Consider the following 19,602-nt stretch of genomic DNA (forward strand, 5'->3'; position numbering starts at 1 on the left):
GATTTTTTTATGATTTCAATGATCACTATTGACTCATTTGCTTGGAACGTCAATGATTTAATTTTCGAGCTTTTGCCTTTAGAGTTTTGTCGTGCATGGAACGGATAGTTTAGAAGCCGCCATTAGTAACCGCTGCGCAAACCTGTGGCGGACGTGATTATTTGCTCATTAACACATTTTAATGTATTGCACATTCTGCTAATCGCCCTAATAATTTTATTGGTTCATACTTTTCTACCTTTGTGTATGTTGTGTTTTTGTTACAATAAAAAAGTTTAAACTAAAACAGGCGACAAATGTATGGAAGTCGATTTCCACCAAAATAATTATTTCTTAATGGATTTAATAAAACTCAGTAATAAAATTGATTTATCTTTGGTTTAATTTTTCAGATCTCGCTCCGACTTGTCAGGAAAAAGTGGCTGATCCAGCTTGTATGCGAAGCCATGTCTGCGATGGCTGTAAAACTAAAGGTTTTATCAAAAACTAATGCAAAGCGATCGAGCGATGGATTACTTGAATGGGACACAACATATCAAAAATTAAGCACGTTTAGTGTCAAAGACATTCATCAAACTTGAAAAAATGCAGGCATGTCAATAGACGGAACAGTACAGTGGCAAATGCATTTAAATTCACTAGCCAGAAAACGTACACAGCGGGTTTACTAGCAGCAGGGAACCATCGAATGTCGAACAATATACTTACCAGCAAGAAATGAGTGCCCGACTCGACGAGCCTCGGCATTTCTACATAGGTACCTATTGTTTGAGTGCGTGGAAGTTTCTTGTTCAAAATAAAATGATTAGTTATTGTAGATAGCGTTCTTTACAGCAGTGTTTCTTAAACTGTTCGTGTGTGTCGTTTCAAAGTTCAATGGCGTCGCGTAACCAATTCGCATTTCAAAAATATGGATTTTTTCATAATAATGGAGGCAAATAAAAAGTTTTATCGGTCTCCTGCGACTGACAATTATAAACATGAAAAAAAAACGTCAAGATTATTTCATGGTGGGTGCATCGGAAGTGCCGTGTTAGGATCAAAACTGCAGTAAAGGAAAGGGTTTAAAGGCACAGAAGTTTAGAACCTTGATAGTGAACGAATGAGAACAACGAAAGTTATCTAAGGTTGGTAACACGCTTCGACCTCCCTGCCGAAAAAATCCTGCCATATATCCGGGATCACTTTTCGAGATGTGAGGTGATCCCCGTTTCGTAGTTTTTTACAAAGATGACAGAATCCCATCACTTGGAAGTCCGCGAATACGTTGGACACGTGATCGCCCTCTACCGCTCCCTCGCGGAAATTAAAAATCGGGTAAAAGCCGGGCATCGTCCACCACCTGTAGATTGGTTAACATGTTGATTTTAGCAAAAAATAACAACAATATTGCTCATTATTAGATGAAAGTCTATGCTATTGAAAACTCCTGCACTGATCATAAGCAGGCGAAATGCACATATATCAATAGTTTGTTGCTGATGCTGCCAGGCATACTACTTTTAATTACTGAACATATATATCAAACTACGACCTTGTATTAAGATAAACGACTTAGAATTTCTACTGAGATCATACAAAGGATGTTGGCCCCATCCCTAAAATTTGCCCTTAAAGGAACATGTATGTTGCCAATATACATATATATTTCGCCATATTTAAATCAGACAGAAATACCTGAAATATTCCTTGTACGCAACATCATTTGTCTCAAGTTTTCTCAGGTAGTCAGCAAGTCGTTTCGGATCGTTGTCGAAATCTTCCAAATGTATGAAGGAATTTGGAGGGGCTAATCTCTCGACGTTGGCTTTATCCAAGCCAAACACTACAGGGACAGTCCCGGCGTACAATGCATTGTACCAGAACTTCTCTGTGATGTAATCTTTGCACTTGAATGTGTTTTCAAAGGCAAAGTAGAATCTGCCGATACAAGGTTTCTGTTTCACACCAATGTTGCTAAGTCAAGGGTGGTTGCATTCAAAGCAATCCAAAGTCCAACCTTTTTTTAGCAATATAAACTTTTAACAGCACTTGCGATAAAGTCATAACCCTAGTTTCGCCGGACTTACGCTTACCTGTACTTCTGCAAAGTCTTAAAATATTTTCGTGGTTCATAAGGAAGGTTCTTCTTCGCACAAGCGCCGAACATATCAAATTTATATCCACCCTCACTAGTAATCCGCTTTGCAAATTTCATCCGCGTGACGGCGCCCTTGACCACGTCACAATCGCTTACCAGCCAGGCTGCTCCTTTCGTTTTATTCTGCAAACAAAACAACATATATTTAAGGGGGAACAATAAGGTGGAAAAAACAAAATTTTTGATTTCTGTTCACAAAGGTTCACATCGCACAAATAAAACGTAGTTTTATTTCTACAATTTGACAAGTTATGAACACAACTCACGGATTTCCTCATAATTCTGAGTAAATGACAATGTTAATAACAATCCGGGTCAGTCTCTTTATACTCAGAATTGAAAAGTTATGTCTTATGTAAAAAAAAACATTATGCTTTACCTTGATCAATACATTAAACATATAATCGAATTCCTGTTCTGTCGTGTATTGCTGCAGTTCATTAATCGAAGACTCGTTGCCCCTGAAAAAAAACTACTGGGTAACTTCAAACTGATACTAGATAGTCTATGGCAAAAATACACACGTAAAGTCATGAGCATTTTTACTGACAAATTCGAATAATAGTCAAGATTGCGATACTTATGTCTAAATGAATCTTGAAATAAAATTTGATCCACCATCAACAATTTTTTCGGTTGTATCAAGCTTTTGAATGTGATATTTTGTAACAATTGATATCCGAATCGCAAAAACTATAAGCCGAATCACAGCGTGCAAGACATACTGGTAATGGTTTTGAAAAAAGTTAAAGGAAAATCAAAACTTCCAAAACACCATATTGACCGCTTCAACTCCATTAACGGCGATCTCAGAGAGATTGACGTTTCATGAACTGCTATCAACACGACGATGTTGCAGGAGCAACCACAGCTCGTTTGAACGTGCCCTTTTTCCCTTGTTTTGCGCTTGTTCTATTTATCACATTGTTTTGCATTCATTTACCACATTTTATAATTTGTTCATATCATAGGAGCAGTATGTGCCAAACGCAACCCTGTTACTCACACAAGATATAAATTTTACTCGGATTTTTCGAACAGGCTTTGGTTTGAAATATATGTGGTCGTTGTGGAATTTTGGTGGGAGGTTTCACTATCAGCATCGGGTAGGCGCGTTTGGGTCGTGTTACGCTAGGCACACAACCCCTGACGCTCAATATGCGATTTGTGAAGCTTTAAATTCGCTACGTAACGTTATTTCTAATTTGTGGTTACAGAAACTTGAATGTTACGTTTATGTGTTGATGTCGAATAACATTTTGTTTTCTAAGATAATTTGCATTACTTGACACTTACAGACATGTCGACAGCATAGTTCGCATTGTTTTGACCTACAAAAACCCTCATCAGTGCAGTCGTTGACTGACAACTATGACAATACCCAGGCACACTTAACTGGATAACCCCCAAGACGATACTCTGTCACTAGCTGCACTGTCGTGGCTCAGTTTTAATCATGTTTATGTCTCAAGGTACTTTCAGTCTTGTGGTTACCTCCCTACTCTGTGAAGGAACCAATCTCTCGCGCTGTGAGGCATCAGGGAGTTTATGACGTCAGAATCGGAACGGTAGTGCATTGACCAGTTGTAGAAATTCTCGTAACCGTGCAGATTACGACGATGGAAGTTGTTAACTGACCAACCGCTCTCCCCACACCACCAAGCGAAAACTTGGTTTGGACGCCTGCGTGACAATGCGTGAAAGTGTTAAAGTCGATTATATTCAACTCCTATATTGGGTAAATATTTATGTGTTCATTAGACTCAATCCTAAGGTGTCCTATAGTACAACGCAGAAGTAATGCCATGCTTACGCATAGCAAGGCGGGATCGCCCCAATGCGCAAGCCCTTTATATTTGGCGATCACAGCTCTAATATTCTGATCATAAGGTTCACAGGCTTCGCCGCCAAGGCATTGCAGCCAAGCTGGATCAGCCACATTTTCCGACAAGTCGGAGCGAGATCTGAAAAATCAAGCTCCCGGTTAGGTTTGAACTCACGACCCTGGGCTAACCAGGCCCAACGCTCTACAAACTGAGCTACAGGAGCTCAGTGGCTTCACGTGGTATATTGTGGCCAAGACACTGGTGCGCAAGCGCACAACTTGTCAGGCGACCTTCACATGCGTAGAGGATCTCCACCACCGTAATCAGACAACGCAGAAGTAATGCCATGCTTACGCATAGCAAGGCGGGATCGCCCCACTGCGCAGGCCCTTTATATTTGGCGATCACAGCTCTAATATTCTGATCATAAGGTTCACAGGCTTCGCAGCCAAGGCATTGCAGCCAAGCTGGATCAGCCACTTTTCCCGACAAATTGGAGCGAGATCTGAAAAATCAAGCTTCCGGTGAGGTTTGAACTCACGGCCTGCGCAGTGGGGCGATCCCACCTAGCTATGCGTAAGCATGGCATTACTTCTGCGTTGTCTGATTACGGTGGTAGACATCCTCTACGCATGTGAAGGTCGCCTGACAAGTTGTGCGCTTGCGCACCCGTGTACCTTGGCCACAATATACCCCGTGAAGCCACTGAGCTCCTGTAGCTTTGGTAGAGCGTTGGGCCTGGTTAGCCCAAGGTCGTGAGTTCAAATCTCACCGGAAGCTTGATTTTTCAGATCTCGCCCGGACTTGTCGTGAAAGGTGGCTGATCCAGCTTGGCTGCAATGCCTTGGCTGCGAAGCCTGTGAACCTTGTGTCCTATAGTAGTGTTCCAATTTTTGCATTAAAAAAAATAAAGGCTTTGTAGGATTTTTCATCGATTTTTGGACACCATTATTAAAGTCAAGAGTGTGAAAGTGAAGAGGTTGAACATATCAAGCAATAGCTTCACGTGCCAGAGGTAATGCGATTAAACAATACACTTCTCTATATAGATGTAAACCTGATTGGGACAAACATTTCTCCATTACATCAAAAATTTATGGGATTTTTCTGTCAGATTTCAATCAGATTTCAAATGAAGCGTTTCTACCTGTAGCGCATGTACGGGTGATCCCTGCTGTCCGAAAGCGTTGTCTTCTCCATCCAGAACAACACGGCGTCACTGTCGTTGAATCTACTTCGGTCGTTCGTCAATTCGCATCCATTCCCACAGGTGTCGGTGTTCGGCAAAATCCAATTGTGGTTGGGAAACGTCGGATTCCATAGAAGTATTACTGGTCTTTCTGCAAAGTATAACGCGTTTGTTTTCTGCCGCCACAAAACTCGATGCGACAACTCTGAAGTCATGAATTTTTTAATTACCTCATAAAAGCAAAACGTTGTGTTTAATTTTGTTTTGCTTTGCATTATTTAATTATAATTCACGTGCAAAAAACTTGGAAATAAACCGGTCTGAATTCAAAATCCAAGGCTAATATGCTAACCAATTTGGAGCAGACGTTTCAAACTCTACTGCGTTCATCAACAGTGCACAGAAGCAGACAGACAACATCTGCTTCAGCATTTTTAGCATATTAGCTCTGTCTTTTCAGTTCTGATTAATTATCACTATTTTGCACTTTTTTTCAAGCTGACCTTTTATGGGGTCATGCGAAGGCCATGGTGTCGTTGTTGTCCTTGGGGTCATCGTCTCTTCTATGGGTATGGTTTGTTTTTCATCAAAATAAGTTAAATCTGAAGAAATAACGACACATTCACAGCCCTAGCAGATCGCTGTTTTTACCAGAGATTGCACTCACCATATTGTTGGGCAAACCAAACATCATTCATCCAACCAAGGTAAAAAACTCCCCCCAAAATTCCGACATACAAGAACACAGTAAACCTACGCAGCATGTTGACTAAGGGAGTTAATTCAACATAAATGAACCAAAGCAGAGATAAACGACACAACGTTTTTTCAAGATATAGTACAATAACATAATTCCTTTTATAGTGCTATTCCTGCTGCCAGGCAGAAGAGCAATTCCTATTAACAACTCCTTTTGTTTTCAAGCTGAAGCTGCCTTCAAAATAGGAACCTCTTGACACGTTGAAAAATACAGAATTCTGGCACTTTTGTGTTACATAACATTTGATGAATGTAAATGCACTCACAAGCATGTCTGCATTATTTCGTTCGTGTCTTCTTCTTATATCAGTACGACATTATGTAGTTTATCGGCTGCACGTCAACTGCACTGACTTCAGACATGCAACGTCAACAAGTAGGTTTGCTAACGTTCAGTAAATATTGACGCACATAAATGCAATGCAACTGACGTATCTAAGGGCTAACTCTTGTGCTCTCGCAACAATCCCTTTGTGACAAAAACGTTTCCTGCCGTTGAATGGAAAATACTTCAATATAACTTCCGTTGTGCGACTGACAATCTCCGATGAACCGTGACACATCGTTCTATACTGAAGCAATTGCAATGTGGATTGATTCACGGACGATGACGACAAACCAAGATATCTGCGATATACGTAAGAATATAAAAACACGAAGACCACTTGCTTGGAAAACAGGATCAGCCCGGTTTGCTTAAAAGGAATATACATTTCGCCCTACGGCATCATTGGTTGGTTTCTGTAACCAAGTTCACTTGCAACGATGCCCGAAGGGCAAAATGCATTTTCCTTTTAAACAAACCATGCTGATCCTTGTTTTAAAACAAGTGCTTCTGTTTTGCGTTTAAACAGCGTTTTGCCATTTTTTTCAGCGATACTGAGAATGGTGTCTAAAAGTAGACAAACAAACCTTTTTCTACTCGTGTACATACTGCTACATTTTGCCAGGTATATTATCAATACAAAAAGCAATAACATTAAAAATATCAACGTTTCGGTTGCTATGCAGCAGCCTTCACCAGAATGTACTTGCATATGACGAAGGCTGCTGCATGGCAACCGAAACGTCGATATTTGCAAATAAAATTGCGACTTTATGGCATTGATTGTTTCTTTTTTAAAGCAGTGATCTGCAAATGGTTATAAATACTTCGGATCGCTACAACAAAACCTTTGCATGTAACGTTTTCGTGAGCTTGCAGTTACCCAAGATAATGTACACTGCTTGTTTTTCTTGCAATCATCGCTTGTGTTGGTGAATGTTTAGAATATTTTGGGGTTGCGCCAAGAAGCATTGACGGAAATAGTTTGGAAGGCGCAATTAATAACGGCTGCGTAACCTGAGGCGGGCGTGATTATTTCCTCATTAACACATTCTAATGTATTGCACAACGGGTTTGCTAGCGGCAGGGAACCATCAAATGTCGAACAATATACTTACCATCAAGAAATGGGTGCCCTTTTCGACAAGTCTCGGCATTTCTGCATAAGTACCTATTGTTTAAGTGCGTGGAAGTTTCTTGTTCAAAATAAAATGATTAGATATTGTAGATAGCGTTCTTTACAGCAGTGTTTCTCAAACTGTTCGTGTGTTTTTCGTTTCAAGGTTCAATGGCGTCGCGTAGCCAATTCGCATTTTAAAAAAATGGATTTTTTCATAATAATGGAGGCAAATAAAAAGTTATATCAGTCTCCTGCGACTGACAATTATAAACATGAAAAAAAACGTCAAGATTATTTCATGGTGGGTGCATCGGAAGTGCCGTGTTAGGATCAAAACTGCAGTAAAGGAAAGGGTTTAAAGGCACAGAAGCTTAGAACCTTGATAGTCAACGAATGAGAACAACCAAGGTTATCTAAGGTTGGTAACACGCTTCGACCTCCTTGCCGAAAAAATCCTGCCATATATCCGGGATCACTTTTCGAGATGTGAGGTGATCCCCGTTTCGTAGTTTTTTACAAAGATGACAGAATCCCATCACTTGGAAGTCCGCGAATACGTTGGACACGTGATCGCCCTCTACCGCTCCCTCGCGGAAATTAAAAATCGGGTAAAAGCCGGGCATCGTCCACCACCTGTAGATTGGTTAACATGTTGATTTTAGCCAAAAAACAACAATATTGGTTATTATCAGATGAAAGTCTATGCTATTGGAAACTCCTGCACTGATCATAAGCAGGCGAAATACACATATATCAAACTAAGACCTTGTATTAAGATAAACGAACTATGTGATTTCTAATGAGTTCAAAGGCTGTTGGTAACATTCCTAAAATTTGCCCTTAAAGAAGCATGTATGTTGCCAATATACATATATATTTTGCCATATTTAAATCAGACAGAAATACCTGAAATATTCCTTATACGCAACATCATCTGTCTCAAGTTTTCTCAGGTAGTCAGCAAGTTGTTTCGGATCGTTGTCAAAATCTTCCAAATGTATGAAGGAATTTGGAGGGGCTAATCTTTCGACGTTGGCTTTATCCAAGCCAAACACTACAGGGACAGTCCCGGCGTACAATGCATTGTACCAGAACTTCTCTGTGATGTAATCTTTGCACTTGAATGTGTTTTCAAAGGCAAAGTAGAATCTGCCGATACAAGGTTTCTGTTTTACATCAATGTTAAGTCAAGGGTGGTTGCATTCAAAGCAATCCAAAGTCGGTTGTTTGGTTCCAGTTTGGGGAACACTGCTTCCCACATAAAATGCTCAAATTAAAATGTTCACCGCAAACCAAGCATTCGAAAAGTCGGAAAGATTTTGCGACGAAAAATAATCGCTATCGGTGATGTTTGAGATTACAATCGAAAAGGTTGCTACAGAATTACAATAGATTTTGAGACTAGTTTATACTTGCCCAAGAATTAAAGTCTGATGGTCCTGTTTAGTGATGTGCCAAATGGACAAAGATTCGGGTTCGTGCGAATCCGAATAATTCGAAACATTATTCGTGCGAAGCCGAATATATTCGCATGTAAGTGTGACGTCAATAATAGTTGGTCGTTTGCATCACGTGCAAAAGTATGTTGCTTCACCAACTATTGTTTTGCTATCATACGACAAATAAATTGCATCCAGTTGATTTCTGCAAAGTTTAATAAACTTTTGGAAACCAACAACCGAGTCTATACTATATCTCAGACGAACAGTGGCCTTTACCGCTAGTGTTTAGGAAAAAAGATACTTTGATTGGCCGATATGTCATGATTGACCAAATATAATCTTCAACTACACAGGACTTCCGTGCGTTTGTTTTCAAATGCGCTTCTGTATTTTGGTGACGAAAACCCGTGCTACGAGCAGCGCCCAGAACTGCAATACGATGTTAGACCATCAGGATTTTGATACAATCGCAACGGCATTTTTGCCACGTTTTGGTCAATCGTGGTGATAAACCAATAGCGAAAACGACTACACCAGTTCTCGTGGCGTTATAAGCGGTGTGCTACCGTTATTGGTCATGCGAAAAAGACAAAAACTTTGGCGGTTGTATCACACAATCATATTATGCGTCGATAAATATTCGCATACGAATCTTGCGCAATATTCGGGTTCGTACGAATATGAAATCTGTGCTCATATTCGGCGAATCTATTCGGGTTCGGGTTCGGGTTCGGGTCCTCCTTGTCACATCCCTAGACCTGTTGTTAGCCAGGCATACAGACCACTTTGTTTAACCATCATGTCATTCTGTACAACGGGGCCGTTTTTTTTCAGCGTAATTATTTTGCACACTGGCAGTGACAAAACCTTTCGGCCAAAACCCGTGACACGCTGCTCATATTTACAACCTCTTTTTGGCAATATAAATTTTAACAGCACTCACGATGGAGTCATAACCCTAGTTTCGCCGGACTTACGCTTACCTGTACTTCTGCAAAGTCTTAAAATATTTCCGTGGTTCATAAGGAAGGTTGTTCTTCGCACAAGCGCCGAACATATCAAATTTATATCCACCCTCACTAGTAATCCGCTTTGCAAATTTCATCCGCGTGACGGCGCCCTTGACCACGTCACAATCGCTTACCAGCCAGGCTGCTCCTTCCGTTTTGATCTGCAAACAAAACAACATATATTTATGGGGGAATAATAAGGTGGAAAAATTTTTGATTTCTGTTCACAAAGGTTCACATCGCACAAATAAAACGTAGTTTTACTTCTACAATTTGACAAGTTATGAACACAACTCACGGATTTCCCCAAAATTCTGAGTAAATGACAATGTTAATAATAATATGGGCCAGTCTCTTTATACTCAGAATTGACAAGTTATGTCTTATGTAAAAAAACATTATGCTTTACCTTGATCAATACATTAAACATATAATCGAATTCATGTTCTGTCGTGTATTGCTGCAGTTCATTAATCGAAGACTCGTTGCCCCTGAAAAAAAACTACTTGGTAACTTCAAACTGCTACTAGATAGTCTATGGCAAAAATACACACGTATAGTCACTGGCATTTTTACTGACAAATTCGAATAATAGTCAAGATTACGGTACTTATGTTTCAATGAATCTTGAAATAAAATTTGATCCACCATCAACATTTTTTTCGGTTGTATCAAGCTTTTGAATGTGATATTTTGTGACAATTGATATCCGAATCGCTAAAACTATAAGCCGAATCACAGCGTGCAAGACATACTGGTAATGGTTTTGCAAATAGTTAAAGGAAAATCAAAACTTTCAAAACACCACATTGACCGCTTCAACTCCATTAACGACGGTCTCAGAGAGATTGACGTTTCATGAACTGCTACCAACACGACGATGCCGCAGGAGCAACCACAGCTTATCGATTGAACGTGTCCTTTTTTCCCTGTTTTGCGCTTGTCCTATTTATCACATTGTTTTGCATTCATTTACCACATTTTATAATTTGTTCATATCATAGGAGCAATATGTGCCAAACGCAACCCTGTTACTAACACAAGATATAAATTTTACTCGGGCTTTTCGAACAGGCTTTGGTTTGAAATATATGTGGTCGTTGTGGAATTTTGGTGGGAGGTTTCTCTGTCAGCATTGGCTAGGCGCGTCGACAGCATAGTTCGCATTGTTTTGACCTACAAAAACCCTCATGAGTGCAGTCGCTTACCGACAACTATGACAATACCCAGGCTCACTTAACTGGATAACCCCCAAGACGATACTCTGTCACTAGCTGCACTGTCGAGGCTCAGTTTTAATCATGTTTATGTCTCAAGGTACTTTTCATGTAATGGTTACCTCCCTACTCTGTGAAGGAACCAATCTCTCGCGCTGTGAGGCATCAGGGAGTTTATGACGTCAGAATCGGAACGGTAGTGCATTGACCAGTTGTAGAAATTCTCGTAACCGTGCAGATTACGACGATGGAAGTTGTTAACTGACCAACCGCTCTCCCCACACCACCAAGCGAAAACCTGGTTCGGACGCCTGCGTGACAATGCATGAAAGTATTAAAGTCGATTACATTCAACTCCGATATTGGGTAAATATTTATGTGCTCATTAGACTCAATTCTAAGGTGCCCTATAGTAGTGTTCCTTTTACATTAAAATAAAGGCTTTGTAGGATTTTTCATCGATTTTTGGACACCATTATTAAAGTCAGGAGTGTGAAATTGAAGAGGTTGAACATATCAAGCAATAGCTTCACGTGCCAGAGGTATATACGATCAAAAAATACACTTCTCTGAATAGATGAAAATTTAATTGGGACAAACATTTCTAGATTACATCAGAAATTTATGGGATATTTCTGAATTTCAATCAGATCCCAAATAAAGCGTTTCCACCTGTAGCGCATGTACGGGTGATCCCTGCTGTCCAAAAGCGTTGTCTTCTCCATCCAGAACAACACGGCGTCACTGTCGTTGAATCTACTTTGGTCGTTCGTCAATTCGCATCCATTCCCACAGGTGTCGGTGTTCGGCAAAATCCAATTGTGATTCGGAAAAGTCGGATTCCATAGAAGTATTACTGGTCTTTCTGCAAAGTATAACGCGTTTGTATTCTGTCACCACAAAACTCGATGCGACAACTCTGAAGTCATGAATTTTTTAATTACCTCATAAAAGCAAAACATTTTTAAATTTTGTTTTGCTTTGCATTATTTAATTATAATTTACGTGCAAAAAACTTGGAGATGAACCAGTCCAAATAGAAACTTCATGGTTAATATGCTATTTAATTTGGAGCAGACGTTTCAAACTCTATTGCGTTTATCAACAGTGAACAGAGGCAGACAGACAACACCTGCTTCAGCATTTTTAGCATAATTATAAGCTCTGGCTTTTTAGTTCTGATTAATTATCACTATTTTGCACTTTTCCACAAGATTACCTTTTATGGGGTCATGCGCAGGCCATGGTGTCGTTGTTGTCTTTGGGTTCATCGTCTTTTCCATGGGTACGGTTTGTTTTTCATCAAAATAAGTTAAATCTGAATAAATAACGACACATTCACAGCCCTAGCAGATTCGGGGGTTCAATTTAGTTTTAATTTTTAAAATCGGTTGCTGTTTTACCAGAGATTGCACTCACCATATTGTTGGGCAAACCAAACATCATTTATCCAACCAAGGTAAAAAACTCCTCCCAAAATTCCGACATACAAGAACACAGTAAACCTACGCGGCATGTTGACTAAGGGAGTTAATTCAGCATAAATGAACCAAAGCAGAGATATAGGACGCAACGTTTTTTCAAGATATAGTACAATAACATAATTCCTTTTATAGTGCTATTCCTGCTGCCAGGCAGAAGAGCAATTACTATTAACAACTCCTTTTGTTTTCAAGCTGAAGCTGCCTTCAAAATAGGAACCTCTTGGCACGTTGAAAAATACAGAATTCTGGCACTTTTTACATTTGATGAATGTAAATGCACTCACAAGCATGTCTGCATTATTTCGTTCGTGTCTTCTTCTTATATCAGTACGACATTATGTAGTTTATCGGCCGCACGTCAGCTGCACTGACTTCAGACATGCAACGTCAACAAGTAGGTTTGCTAACGTTCAGTAAATATTGACGCACATAAATGCAATGCAACTGACGTATCTAAGGGCTAACTCTTGTGCTCTCGCAACAATCCCATTGTGACAAAAACGTTTCCTGCTGTTGAATAAAAAATACTTCAATATAACCTCCGTTGTGCGACTGACAATCTCCGCTGAACCGTTAACTGACACATCGTCCTACTGAAGCAATCGCAATGTGCATTGATTCACGGACGATGACGACAAACCAAGATATCTGTCACAGAAAACTAAATCGTTTCGTTCTGACGTTTTCCGCATCACTTGTTTCACAATGGAAAATATTAAGGTTGTATAAGCCTGGAAGGCATTGCAAAGGATAACACTTTTATGCCTTTGTATCTTTAACTTTAACGCCTAACCGTAAAATTACGGTTTTAAAGCCCAAGATGATCTGCAATCCAGCTTTAGTGAGTCTTTTGTCTCACAAGGTTTGGATTCAATATTTCAATATTTCTTTTTTGCAGTATTGCTAAAAACATTAAATCACAGACTGTACATTGGATCACAGACTGTATACGAATGCCTAACGATAACTGCGATTTACGTAAGAATATAAAAACACAAAGACCACTTGCCTGGAAAACAGGATCAGCCCGGTTTGCTTAAAAGGAATATACATTTTGCCCTACGGCATCATTGGTTGGTTTCTGTAACCAAGTTCACATATTTTCTATTTAATTGCAACGATGCCCGAAGGGCAAAATTCATTTTCCTTTCAAACAAACCAGGCTGATCCTTGTTTTAAAACAAGTGCTTCTGTTTTGCGTTTAAACAGCGTTTTGCCATTTTTTCAGCGATACTGAGAATGGTGTCTAAAAGTAGACAAACGAACCTTTTTCTACTCCTTTTTCTACCTTTTCTACTACATCTTATCACTTCGTCATCAGCTCTGTTATTCAGTTCCAACTCAGAGCATCGCTGCATTATTTCAACAACCTTGTGACAGGTTGAAGCCGGTTGTTCTAAGTGCATCGGCAATGGTTAGTGTAAACAACAACAAGTAGCAATTAAACTGCTTTCAGTTACTTTCGCTTAATACTCTTTGACTGATGAGACGACAGACGATAAGCGACCACCTCTATAAAACGAAACACCGCGTGACGGTTTATTGTAGCCTTAACCTCAACCGCCTTAGCCTGAACGGCAGCAAAGTTGTAGCCTTAGCTTAAACAACTACGTAAATGATTGACGATTGAACTAAACACGAACGAAGTAACACACGATGTAGGTGAACAATTAAATCAAATAAATACCAATAAACACATTAACATTCATTGCGTTGATGAATGGAAATAAAATAAAATTTAAAATCAATTATCATAACCAATCATAATCAACTATCGTAGGCTACTGCAAGCAGAAATCCTGGTGAAAATTGTTTTGTGCTGACCGGAAGGCCAGTCGATGAATAGGATTTTTCGTTGACGTTGCGAAGCGGATGCGACAAAACGAAACCACAAAATTGTAGAAGGCAACGATCTCTACCCATATGTTCTTACAGGTGACAAATTATTTCAACACTGCAAGTATGCGTTCCATCCTTTCCGTCTAAATGGAGCGGAGCGTTCAAAATGAAGTGGGTGTTGGCTCAAAACGATGAAGTGAAGTTTCGCTATAACGACGCCTCTATTAAAGACATAAAAGCTTTGAAAGATAACCAGCTTCCATCTATTGTAAATTCTCCAGACGCATAAAGCGAAAGCAGGTTCCTTTCTCGAGCAACCATCTGACGCCACACAGCGGACGATGTTGTAAGAGTACTATCGACACTAGGCGGCGGGAAGGCAGGATTTGGAAAGTACTCGACAATGCAATGGCGTATGGTGTAATAATATGACTCTTCGGTATCTGTAAAAATCATTCCAACAGTAACTGTAAAATCGCTGTCGCATTCGTCAGCCTTAAACCTGATCGGAATGAATGACATGAGATCATCGAATTCCAGCTTCGATAAAACCAAGTCTCGTTTCGAGCTTTTCGACATTTTAAGTTCGAGGCCGGACTCTGCCTCCCTGACACACGTCAAGTAATAGTTCCTCGCGTTGGCGTTGGTTGTGCACGAAGCGAGACCCCTGAGAGCACGGACATAGAGCGATTTTGCCTCATCATGTGACGTTTTGTCACCTGCAGTTGCTTCGTGAGACAGACTGGCAACCTCGAGTGACCACTGCATTTCGTCCAGCTTGCAAGTACCGGAAGTTTGAAGTTCGTTGTTCGCCGCTTCTAAACTTCTCTTGGCTTCGGCAAGCATTTTTTCGTTGCCGGATAAACTTGAAGCACTTGTCAGTAGTTTGGACCACTTGGAGGCGCGCTCTGCCTTGCTGAGAGGATTCAGATTAATCGGATCCCCATCGAACCAGCCGAGAAAGTAATCGTAAACACTACGAACCGACCAGGCCACAGTTCCGTAATGTTCCTGCAGCCAAGGATGGTTTCTCAACTTCGGTGGAAGTTTTACTCTCTGCACGATTTCGTCGACTCCTAATCCCATATTCATTAACCTCATAGTCTGGTCGTTGACAAACTGTATCGCGTCACGATAATGTGTTATTACGTCATAGATCTCTTCTTTGCCGCTCAGGGGTCTTGTGTGGGAAGGTACCATGTGGTGCGCCCCCAAGTTTCGCACCTTGTCCAAACTTCGGTACCACCTTTCACAGCTTCGTGGTGGAGATCCTCGTATGGCGTAAAGGTTGGGAAAAGCCTCGTAAATGTTGTCGGCCGGCATGACCACCTTCTTGTCTGGAAGCCACACAGTCGTTTGGTCGTCCGTCTCTCCGGGGGTGTGGATCAGTTCAAAGTTTATACCTTAACGAAACAAATGTACCTAATGTATATTAATATTTCGATCATATTATTTGTGTATCACCCTCTGACTTCTTGTCCAACGTACGACGAAAATGACATAAAAAAGTGACTAGCAAAGCCCTATTCTGGTTCCGTCGCTGGCGTTATAAGATGTAACAAGAAATAAAATGGAATGGGCATTGATTAAACCTTATAGAGGTTATCGAGTCAGGGGCATATGTGAAAGTGATTTCCTCACGAAGAATCACCGTTTGGAGTAGGATCGAAGCCATTAGTGATTAACAAAGAAAGGTGTGTGGTACCTGCAAGGGTGAAGTTCTGTCTGTCCTTGTAAGTGTGAGAGACTTCTGCCGCTTCGTACATCATGTTATGGTCCTGCATCAGCTTCAGACCAATCCCGTTGTTAATTGCTTCCTTCCCGTGCTGTAGAAACACCCCGAATTGTCGACTTGCCCGGGCGAAATTAATCTCCCCAAGTTTCACTAAAAGACAACGGAAAAAAATGCAGTTACTCCCATCTTTGCATCCAATGCAGAGCAGTAAAATGGGGGAGAATACCTGGAATGTGGCACAGAAAATAGAAAGAATTTTATCGCGTTTTACGCAAAAGTCGTAATGTCGATGCAAAACGATATTATAGACGATTACGTTTACATCAGCTTGACCCAAAAATGGGTCTTCCCTTTAGTTTAAACGTACACAGTGTTCGAAATATACACAAACGTGTGACCTTCATTTTCCATACACAAAGGTTATACGAACAAGTGAATAAACTCACTATGCCAGAAATCTTAACTCACCAAATCGACTCAATTCAAATTGTGAAGTTTCGTGCATGTAAATGTGAGTTCCTGGGTGTTGTTCAAGCAACGTCACCGCCCCAACCACGTGATCTAAACACTGTTGTTTTAACACCAAGCCTTCTGTGACGCAAACAAAGCTATGTGGTTTTTACCCAAATGAAAGTGGGTTATGATGATTCCTTTCAATGGTTTTTGTGAAATCTTACGGAAATCTGCGAAGGCTTTCAATGCCGGTTCTCTGTGTTCCGTGGTGTCAACCAATATAATTCCATCGGTTCCTGCGGGATATTCAATTCAGAGAAAGCTTTACAAACAACAACAACAACAAATGTGTGACATAGGGTTTCCAAACTTAGTTTGCCGGACATTTGTGTTACAATGCGCGCCTGGGGGAGAATGGAAAAAAGGGCCCAAATTTCTGGAATTTTAAACACTTGGTACCTGTGGCAGACTGTGAAATATCGGATCATATCTTATTTGCGATCATTAGGCCTCATAAAATGTTTCTCAACATTGGGCTAATAATGTTTTTAAATGAAAAACTGTTTAACAAATTTGCCCACATTAATGACATAACTCTGAAATTATGTTTTGAACTCTAGTGTGACGTAGCTTTCGCTTTGCTTCATAATTTTTTTGTTTACTTTCACCCCTTAAAAAGGTACTTTTAAATGTCAGCAATGTTTCGCATATTTGTACAGAGTTTGGTAAATCTTACCTTCGAGCATGATCATATTGGCCAGCGCGTAACCGATCGCTACATAAACTCCATCCGTAACCTTCACGATCTTCTCCTTGTCGAACTTGCGCGAGTGTTCGATGAGACTCTGCAGCGCCCCCACGCGATTAACTTCACGCTCGCTGGGTGGCGGACGCGAGCCGCCCAACCAACGCCAAGCGACGGCCGCACAAATGACAACTACAGCTAACTTTGCCAAATTACTTGCCATGAAACTACCTGAAGAAAAGGATTTAATTGAGAGTTACGGACAGTTGTTCACATTGTGTCAACCTATAAGGTCTTATCAGTGCAGCTATAAGGTCTCATAAGTGCAGCTTTTGACTGCCAGGCATAGATATTCCTACTTTGTGGTACCATTCGGTCAACGTTGATCAATCGGCTATCAAACTGGGTACTAAACAACAGAAACGAACCACTGTGAAGCGCACTAACGAAAACACTTTTAATTTCTTTGCGATTTGTTACGTTTGGCCCTCATTGTGCCCCAGTCCTCGTGGGGTTGGTAATTGGTTCTGAGTCGGTAAAATAATAAGCTACTACGTGACACCCTTCACAAGCTCACACAGTCCTGCGAACCTCTTTTTCAAAATTAGTCCCTGTCACAACTGTCAGCCAAGTGAGACGTTAAGGAATCTATAGCATGCAAGAATGTCTATCTCTAACCTATGAGGTGAAGGTTATTTCAGGGTAAAACTTGCTTGGATTGTTACAATCCACTGGAAAAGTAACTTTATCAAGGTCAACCACACCTGGCCAAGCTTTGCGAAAGCCTTTTTTTGCATTTATACCACTGCACAAAATGTGGTACAATGGTGGGTAGGCTTAGTAGCTTAGTAGCTTAGTACATCGTTCTACAAATATGTCCTGTTTTGGCAAAACAGAATCACAACTAACTTCAGTAGGAAAATATTCGGCTGGGCAGCAATGAACTGCAATTCTTCCCTGCATAAATGTTACTAATCACTGCGACAAGCACTGTATTTGCCTTCCAGCAGTAACTGAAGCCGGAAAGCATGACCTGCTTTTTTTTCTCTGACAACAAATGGCGTTCATGCGTGACGCGATAAGCGTTCGGCTGAAACAACGCCGATCAAATGGTCAAACAGTCGTAGAAGGCTTCGGTCATCCCTGTTGTTTTGTAACGAACAGTAAACAGGAGTTCTGTTTGCGCTGAAATGTTTTGTCCGTGTCATGAGGTCGTATAGTGGCATGCGAGCGACAAACCAACCCACCGCAGCCATTAACATGGCCACATAGCATGTCGCAGGTCGATGACCTTTTACGGTCCAAAGTCAACTTTGCAGGTTGTAACCGGTACTCATTTTACGTTTGAACACATCATTTATTCCATTGCTTTTGTGTTATTGACGGTTTGTGGATTTAGTGCATTAACATCAGAATCTCTGCAAGTTTAGATTTACAGACGAAAAGTTTTTGATTTCGAAAACATCATTACATGCACAACATGAAGAACGTTGGCTCGTTTGATGCGTCTCATTTTAAAGCAGGGTTTCTCAAACTGTGTGCCGTGCAGTAGGTTCAGGTTTGCCGCGAGATTTTTATTAAAATGTCATAGGCTTAATTCCACTGCGATTGTCGGTTTCCTTGATGACAGTAATTGAAAATAAACAACGCTAGGAAGTTAAAGCAGCCTGGAATCAAAGAAATTCGTTCACCTAACCAGGACCGTATGTTGTTTTCTTTTAAATCCTAAACTGACTTAAAATTTTGGTGTACCGCAAATGAATTGAGAGGATACGAGTGTGCCGCTAGCCTAACAGGTTTGGGAACCCCTGTTTTAAGGGTTCAAATGCGAGAAACCACATGGAGTCGTTGACCTATTGATAGTTGCCAGGGCTGGAGGTACTTACGATGAAAGTGCGGTGTTTTGACCCTCACCTTATGCATCCTCACAATGTAGTAAGCAACCTAGAAATGGGAGGACAATACTTTGCACTTGTTCAAAATACAGTCGCACTGTTTATTTGGTCAAATGACTATGTAAGGGTTAATATACTGACATGGCGTCGCTGTGCAACTTGAAATGTTAACCTTTTATTAAGCAGTTGATTATTCAGTTAGTCGCAACATGCCCGGCGCAACACAAAATATATGAATTTTATAACGAATCATTGCGATTGCATGAAAAGTAGCGAAATCAATGATCGCTGTAAGAAATAATCTAAAACTTCAGATATTTAAATCGAATCAAATCGCCAGCTTCATAGAAAGTTTGCTTCATATTTCTCAGAATTACAATCCTGCATTTGATTAAAGGAAAACCATCAAGGGTCTCCCAAAGA

At 40.5% G+C, this 19,602-nt stretch overlaps 3 protein-coding genes across 3 annotated transcripts; all 3 read right to left on the reverse strand.

The window, feature by feature from the left end:
- Positions 1-543: 543 nt before the first annotated feature.
- Positions 544-5,890, reverse strand: LOC145899199 (4-galactosyl-N-acetylglucosaminide 3-alpha-L-fucosyltransferase FUT6-like). Its single transcript, XM_082987928.1, has 8 exons — positions 5,823-5,890; positions 5,659-5,757; positions 5,114-5,306; positions 3,635-3,823; positions 2,520-2,601; positions 2,076-2,263; positions 1,678-1,920; positions 544-1,342 (listed from the first exon to the last, which is right to left on the reverse strand). Exons 1-8 carry the CDS (start codon positions 5,851-5,853, stop codon positions 1,123-1,125), a joined length of 1,245 nt encoding a protein of 414 aa, XP_082844054.1. The 5' UTR covers positions 5,854-5,890; the 3' UTR covers positions 544-1,122.
- A 1,200-nt stretch (positions 5,891-7,090) lies between these two features.
- LOC145899098 (4-galactosyl-N-acetylglucosaminide 3-alpha-L-fucosyltransferase FUT6-like) lies at positions 7,091-12,545 on the reverse strand. Its single transcript, XM_082987815.1, has 8 exons — positions 12,448-12,545; positions 12,248-12,346; positions 11,701-11,893; positions 11,151-11,339; positions 10,221-10,302; positions 9,785-9,972; positions 8,266-8,508; positions 7,091-7,992 (listed from the first exon to the last, which is right to left on the reverse strand). Exons 1-8 carry the CDS (start codon positions 12,542-12,544, stop codon positions 7,773-7,775), a joined length of 1,311 nt encoding a protein of 436 aa, XP_082843941.1. The 5' UTR covers position 12,545; the 3' UTR covers positions 7,091-7,772.
- Positions 12,546-14,105: 1,560 nt separating this feature from the next.
- Positions 14,106-17,509, reverse strand: LOC145898553 (linear primary-alkylsulfatase-like). Its single transcript, XM_082987058.1, has 5 exons — positions 17,276-17,509; positions 16,710-16,835; positions 16,555-16,647; positions 16,057-16,236; positions 14,106-15,754 (listed from the first exon to the last, which is right to left on the reverse strand). Exons 1-5 carry the CDS (start codon positions 17,505-17,507, stop codon positions 14,559-14,561), a joined length of 1,827 nt encoding a protein of 608 aa, XP_082843184.1. The 5' UTR covers positions 17,508-17,509; the 3' UTR covers positions 14,106-14,558.
- Positions 17,510-19,602: the final 2,093 nt, after the last annotated feature.

The sequence above is a fragment of the Ascidia mentula genome, chromosome 4 (assembly GCF_947561715.1).
Source record: "Ascidia mentula chromosome 4, kaAscMent1.1, whole genome shotgun sequence".
Lineage (NCBI taxonomy): Eukaryota > Metazoa > Chordata > Ascidiacea > Phlebobranchia > Ascidiidae > Ascidia > Ascidia mentula.

What these genes read in the sequence shown, in the direction of transcription:
- LOC145899199 (XM_082987928.1), bottom strand. Translation starts at nt 5,853, where the DNA reads ATGAATGATGTTTGGTTTGCCCAACAATATG. An exon ending in CACCCGTACATGCGCTACAG is followed by an intron (nt 3,824 to 5,113) that starts GTAGAAACGCTT and finishes ATTGTCACGCAG; the next exon opens with GCGTCCAAACCAAGTTTTCG. An exon ending in AAGACTTTGCAGAAGTACAG is followed by an intron (nt 1,921 to 2,075) that starts GTAAGCGTAAGT and finishes TTGTATCGGCAG; the next exon opens with ATTCTACTTTGCCTTTGAAA.
- LOC145899098 (XM_082987815.1), bottom strand. Translation starts at nt 12,544, where the DNA reads ATGCCGCGTAGGTTTACTGTGTTCTTGTATGTCGGAATTTTGGGAGGA. An exon ending in AAGACTTTGCAGAAGTACAG is followed by an intron (nt 8,509 to 9,784) that starts GTAAGCGTAAGT and finishes TTGTATCGGCAG; the next exon opens with ATTCTACTTTGCCTTTGAAA. An exon ending in GCGTATAAGGAATATTTCAG is followed by an intron (nt 7,993 to 8,265) that starts GTATTTCTGTCT and finishes ACCAATCTACAG; the next exon opens with GTGGTGGACGATGCCCGGCT.
- LOC145898553 (XM_082987058.1), bottom strand. Translation starts at nt 17,507, where the DNA reads ATGGCAAGTAATTTGGCAAAGTTAGCTGTAGTTGTCATTTGTGCGGCC. An exon ending in CAATATGATCATGCTCGAAG is followed by an intron (nt 16,836 to 17,275) that starts GTAAGATTTACC and finishes AATATCCCGCAG; the next exon opens with GAACCGATGGAATTATATTG. An exon ending in ACAGAACTTCACCCTTGCAG is followed by an intron (nt 15,755 to 16,056) that starts GTACCACACACC and finishes TGTTTCGTTAAG; the next exon opens with GTATAAACTTTGAACTGATC.